This window comes from Trachymyrmex septentrionalis, unplaced genomic scaffold (assembly GCF_001594115.1).
Source record: "Trachymyrmex septentrionalis isolate Tsep2-gDNA-1 unplaced genomic scaffold, Tsep1.0 scaffold60, whole genome shotgun sequence".
NCBI lineage: Eukaryota > Metazoa > Arthropoda > Insecta > Hymenoptera > Formicidae > Trachymyrmex > Trachymyrmex septentrionalis.
In genome coordinates, this window is record NW_017305779.1 from 4,282,900 (window position 1) to 4,289,536 (window position 6,637).

General features: G+C 31.6%; 1 protein-coding gene across 1 annotated transcript; it reads left to right on the forward strand.

Moving 5' to 3' along the window:
- Positions 1-907: 907 nt before the first annotated feature.
- On the forward strand, positions 908-3,730 carry LOC108752609 (BCL-6 corepressor-like protein 1). Its single transcript, XM_018493558.1, has 3 exons — positions 908-951; positions 1,551-1,838; positions 2,932-3,730. The coding sequence occupies exons 1-3, from the start codon at positions 940-942 to the stop codon at positions 3,274-3,276; spliced, it is 645 nt and encodes a 214-aa protein (XP_018349060.1). The 5' UTR covers positions 908-939; the 3' UTR covers positions 3,277-3,730.
- The last annotated feature ends 2,907 nt before the right edge of the window (positions 3,731-6,637 follow it).

The window sequence follows — 6,637 nt, forward strand, 5'->3', positions numbered from 1 at the left end:
TAAATTTAAACTTTACCTTCTATATATAGATAGAATTGGTTTGATTCACACACAACTTATAATGTAATTTTGCTTGTAGATATTTATTGTGCCATAGAGTTAGATAAACTCGAAAGCTAAGCTCATTATTTACATATTTCTCATTCGCGTAAGATTTTAATTGCGGAATCAGGCGAGTGCGCAATTGCACAATCAAATGATTGAGAAAACACCCATGAACGCGCTCATGATCGCAAAACAAAGAGCCACAAAAATTGAATCAGTACGGAGCCTTAATTAGCCTATATTCTGCCGTATAAAAGTTTCTTTATGCCATTTACAATTCGACATAAAATTTATAACAAAAATAATATACATAAAAAGAATTTTATTAAACGAATATTTATCTGACAAACAAACACAAGATTTTTATTATAGTTCAACTTATTATATAATTATTATGTAACAATAAAATTTTCATTTAAAATTTATTAATTATTGTAGTGATAAGAATTTCTTCTCTTACCTAATAATTACATACATATAAAATTTAAAAGATGAGTATAATTACTGAATACAGAAATATAGAAATACGAAATTCTATGACTTATTAAACTATTTATTAAATTAGGCTTCTTTATACAGTTTTCCACACAAACAATACTTAATGCTATAAATTTCGACGCGTATGAGGTGATGCATTTGCGCAAGATCTGCGAGAGTCTTTCTTACGAGTCGAAAAGAGTCGCGCGGGTGCGAGTTTTTCGGCAATCCCCTACTCGCGGGACCCGGTTTCGGTTTCTTTTCACCTAACCGTGTTTCGGTGGCGGACCCGGTTGCCCACCACCTCACTCTTCATGTCGTCTCTCCTTGAGGGTTTATCGTATAAAAGCAGGGGGATCTTCATCGTACTCATCAGTCGCAAACACGACGAACCGAGTCCGAAACTCGTACAGCATCATGAACGCCAAGGTATAATCGGATACGAGAATTTTTTAATAAAAATTCATTGACAAAAAATCGTCCAAAGAATAAAAAATCTAGATTTCAAAAAAACTGATCGTGCATTGCTACGAGGATAATTCGTGTTCTTAAAAAAAAAAAATAATACATTCAATTTATTGCAGAAGATAGACAGTTTTACAATTGATGTCAAATTAAAAGAATTTTGTATAGCTAAATTAATCAGGAAATAAATGAACAAAGAATATTTACAATAAATATTTTTTACTTTTAATTTAAATTAATTTAACATATTTATAGTTAATGTAAATTAAAATTAAAATGTATTTGTTTATTAATATGAAACACAGAAAGAACAGCGAACGATTTTTTCAACTATTCTTATTAAATTATTTAAGTTTTGATTTTTAGTTTTAATTTTATTTTTCACGTTTTTATTTTTAATGTAAATAATTTTAATATATTGTTTCTAATTACAAAATATGCCTGAATATGTGTTGTTGTCTAATTACATTAAAATAAGTTAGAAAATTAACGTGTTGTTATGCGATCAATATATTTGCAAATTTTTTAAAAAGAGTAAAGAGTATAAATCTTCTGATTTACAGGTGGTGGTTCTCTTCGCTCTGGTGGCGCTTGCTTTCGCTGAAGAAACGAAAAGCGACGATACAAAGAAGATTGAGACCACAAAGAAAGATAAGCGTGGTCTTTATGGAGCCTTAGGCTACGGTCTTGGTGGGTTGGACTATGGTCTCGGTGGATTAAATACGTACTCGTCCCTTCCGCTCACCAGCGTGAGCCACGGTGTTTCTACCGTCTTGACGAAGGAAGTCGCTGTACCTGTACCCCAACCAGTTGCCGTACCCGTCGAAAAACACGTTCCGGTCCCGTTTAAGGTATCGATACTCCCTATGTTTTTCCTTTCCCAAACATTTCGTTAGAATACGAATGTTTGCGATTACACATATACTGAAAATTCGATAACAAGATTTAATAGAGAGCATCTGCGATAATTTCTTTCAATTTTCTTAACTCAATATTACATCTTGCTGCTAATGGAAAATAGTAACGTTTCTCGGAGTCAATTTTCTGGAAAGCACAATTAGATGAAAGTGAAGCAATTAACCAATAGCTTATTGGAGAAATAATAACTTCACTATATTCGCATGTTTCAATAGAAAGATCGTTTAAAAGCGATTATAATTTCTCCAACGATCTCTAATAGCATAAAGATAAAAATTATTTTACAATTACGACTCTTTGCATATTTTTAATCTCTTAAATTTTATTAACATAAATATTTTATTTTTAATTTAATGTGTATTTTTAGATCTTTAATGTGTTACTGCACATATTCTGTCTCTGATGTAAATTAAAATCTACGAATTTAATGAACTTTTTCACATATAAATATTTATTTCTCAAAAGATTTTTGTTTGATAGAAGTATAGAGTTAATTTCTAAAATAATATGAGATCTAAATAAAATATAGTAATTTAGACTTTCAAAACATACGCATTTCTACTATGCTAAAGTAATGATAGTATGAAGAGAAATATATCTACCGTAACAAGTGGAGCGTGATTAGAAGTGCGAGATCTTCGTTTCATACATAATGTTTTGCGTTATCTTGGAAATCAATCACCTTGATCCAAATATCACTTATAATAACAAAATTAATTGAATCTGCATTGTATACATTTACATTTTTAATAAAATTTACACTTTGAAATCGAAAAATTAAACAGGTGAATAGAATGGCAAAAAATAATTTAAATTATTAATTAAGTAAAGCAAAAAGTTTAGCTTCTAATAAATTGATAAGCTAAAATAAGCTACAAGAAGCTATCAAACTTTGTATTATAATATATATTTTTATTTTATTTATCATCTTATATAATTTTTAACACAAATAAGAAAATGAAAAGGAAAACTAATTTATTCATAGGCTTGTCTCATCAATAATCAAATTTGATCCTTCTTTTTTAGGTGCCATACGCCGTGCCTGTCGACCGTCCGTACCCCGTCCAAGTACCCAAACCCTACCCAGTCGAGGTCACCAAGCATGTTCCTGTCGCAGTAGACCGTCCCGTGCCCGTTCCCTTCAGCGTTCCAGTTAAGGTCCCAGTTCCCGCCCCGTACGCCGTCAAGGTGCCCCAACCCTACGCTGTCCCCGTCGTCAAACACGTGCCGGTACCAGTCGAGCAGCCGATCGTTTACACGAAATTGCACGCTGGTCTTGGATACACCGGTCTTGGATATAACGGATACAACGGATACAGTGGTTACAGCGGATACAGTAGTTACCCGAACTACGGATACTCTTCTTGGTAAAATGGCAACCCCGAGAGCAACGCTCTTCGTCATCAGCGCAAAGCATCACTTGGACCGCTTGGATCTTTCAGAGCTTTTAGTGTTCATCTTCTTTAGAAAAGCGTTCCCAAAGATAGATTATATATATTAATATGTGTTAATATATATTCTTCTTCGTCGACACAATAAGTGTGATTACAGTGAATACGTTTCGAAAATTAAGGAACTATTTGGCGAGTTTTTCATGTGGGATTCTTTTGAACATTTTTACGACAGGGACAGAAGGGAAGAACAAGTATCTGAAAAAGAAGAGCGTCCTCTGATTTTGAAAAAAATAAAGACATTTTCATGACGAAAGAATTCGAGTGGTATTCGCGATCATCAAGTGTGACTACTTAGGTCTATATGTTTCTACCTGTAACTTTTCTCATTATACTGATTGTTCATCATCGAAATAAATCTTTCCTTATGACAAGATTGTACATTTTTATTTCCTCTTATTATATTTTCTTTTCGATAAAATTTGCGAAAGATATTTGTTGTTTTACAAGTCATGATGTAGATGTCGTGATGTAAACGGAGATATTACAGAAAAACATAAGCAAAAGAGATTGAACAATCTTTTCTCTTATATTTTACAATATTATTATATATACTTTTAGATTTTACATTTATTTGCATTTTTTTATTTGTGGTTACTTGTATAAACTTTTTCATACTAACAATTAATATCTATACAGCCGTATAGATTTATATAAGATAAACAATATATTGGAAAAATCAACGCGATAAATAACTGGTGTTTATGATAAAAAAATTTAAGTTTTTGATTACGTGGGTATTTTTTATAAATTAAGATTATAAAACAAGAATGAAATTGTATAATCCACGGGCATGAAAGCGAAATTTAAACCTGCATTATGAGAAATGGTTACGTGCGGCGGTGAAATGTCCATTAAATGGAGAACGAGGACACGTTAAACACGCGATTAATAAAATTTGCATGCGGAGCACACGCTACACAAAACGTACATTGAATACGCACATTTCATAAGCAATCCCGTTGAGCAAGTCCAAGTCGTAACGCTATTTGTACACCTGCCCAATAAAAAATGTCGCAATTTGATATTTACGACTATAACGCAGGGCGTTTCGCGACAGATTCTACGAACGTGAGGAATAAGGATGACACCATTCTAGTAAGTATAAATGTTTTATTAAAAAATAATACTAGCTATATGAGTGTGTTCCAAAATTCACTGCTGAAAATTTATAGTGCACGTAACGTAAACTATGAATTTTCAGCGGTGGCAGTGAATTTCGGAACACAGCCACTACATAGTATTAAAATAATCTCACACAACCAAAGAAAAATTATAACAACAAAAACAAAAACTCAACAAATTTTAAAAAACCTACTTATCTATATACAAATGCGCAATCTCAATTTTTTAGAAATCAATGATTGAAAATATATTGTATATATTTTAATTTTATAGTTAGTTACGTTAACAAAAATAGTTATGTCGAAGAGAAAAATATGTGTTCTATTCTTCCGTTCCATTATATTTCTTTCAAATTTAATTGAATAGAACCTATTTCAGAAGAATTGCGACATTTATAAACACATATAACATTTACGTTACATACAGCCTCGTCGATTCCTCTTTCTATTTCTACATCCAATCATTAAATCGTGAGAATAAGATTATATTTAATAAAAATCAATTATCTAATTGCAGAAATCGTTTTATAACAATTAAAAAATTAAATATGAGCCTTTAGAAATCGGCGTTATAATAATTGCGCTTTTTTGATGTAATATAATCCTCGTATAATTTGTATTGTTATTTTATTTGTCGGCAATAAATAAAATAACGATACGAATTATACGAGGATTTTATTATATCAATCCCAAAAAAAGCGCAATTATTACAGCGCCGATTCCTAAAGGCTCATGTTTAATTGTTTTAAAGGAATCTTTATATTTAATGTAAGAAATCTCTATTTTATTGTAAGTATCGTTTTATAACATTTGAATATCTTTTTTCATGTTATAGAAATACTTTGATGACGATTACTGTGGGAGAAATACCTATTAGTGTTATTTCTTCAGTAATAATACTTAATGAATTGTATCCCGCAACACAAACATGTGTACAAGTGTCTAATTAATATTTCCGAAATGATACAAAACGAGAGTATATAAATTTTAAATCTTTCTAATAAATATCAATATTATATAAATTTTTATGCATTTTTTTGCATTTTAATAAGTATAAAATTAATTTTCTGTCTAATTATTCTTTTTTCCTTTTAAATCTAATTCTTTTAGATCTAAAAGTGATCTATAGTTGCGATAAATTTGGAAATTATCACTTTATATTCTTGTATCGGGTTATTGACTTTGAAAGTGGAATGAGTCAAGTTTCCAAGAAAGGGCAACGTCATGTAGTACTCGTATGTTACTTATTCGAACCCTTTAACATTTCGCTTAAACCGCTTTCAAAATGACCGGTTTGCGTATATCGTACGTCAATGATTTACGTCTCGATTTACTTTTCCTTTCAGCCACACAGACCTCGCACACCGCCATAATCAGTCGTCCTGTCGCATTTCGAAAGCTAATGATCCGTCGAGTAGTCTGGCTGAGATGGCTGGAATTGGGCCTGTTGGTCGCTATTTTGCTGATCGTAGGATTCATGGCCTTGAGAGGTATAAGTGCTGTAGTGGGTCGTCTCATGGCTAGCATGATCACCTCCTTCAGTTCCAGCGGAAATGCCACCTTCATCATGACTCGATTGTGGAATCGGGATTGCCTTCGGCACAGGGACGAAGATCGGCTTGGTCAAAGTAATCGGATGAGGTACGGGGACCGGATGCGGCACAGGCACCGGTTTAGATATTAGGAACGGCACCTAAATTAATTAAATTAACTATTCATATAGCAATCTTGTTCTAACTCTTCTATTATTATTTATACACGCTCATCTTTTAATGCGTGCTCTCTTTCTATATATATATATGTATTAATTATTGCAACAACGATTAACATGTCTCAGTGATTGAATTGGTTAAGACCAATCCCGAAAAATCAGGAAGTTCCAGAATTGAATTTTTGCTGAAATAATTCACAATAAAATTTTTACAAGTTTAAAATAATAATAGCATTAAATAATCAATTTAATTTGTGATTTATTATTTCAGTTGATTGTGTTCAAGTTCGAAAGTAATCAGCGAACAGTTATATATCTGAAATAAATATATTTAAAATACATGTAGAAATATTATTCCATCTAACTTTGATCGTATATATTATAGTTAGCGCTTTCATTAGCGCGTTTACTTAATTAATTTATTCATATATATATATATATATATA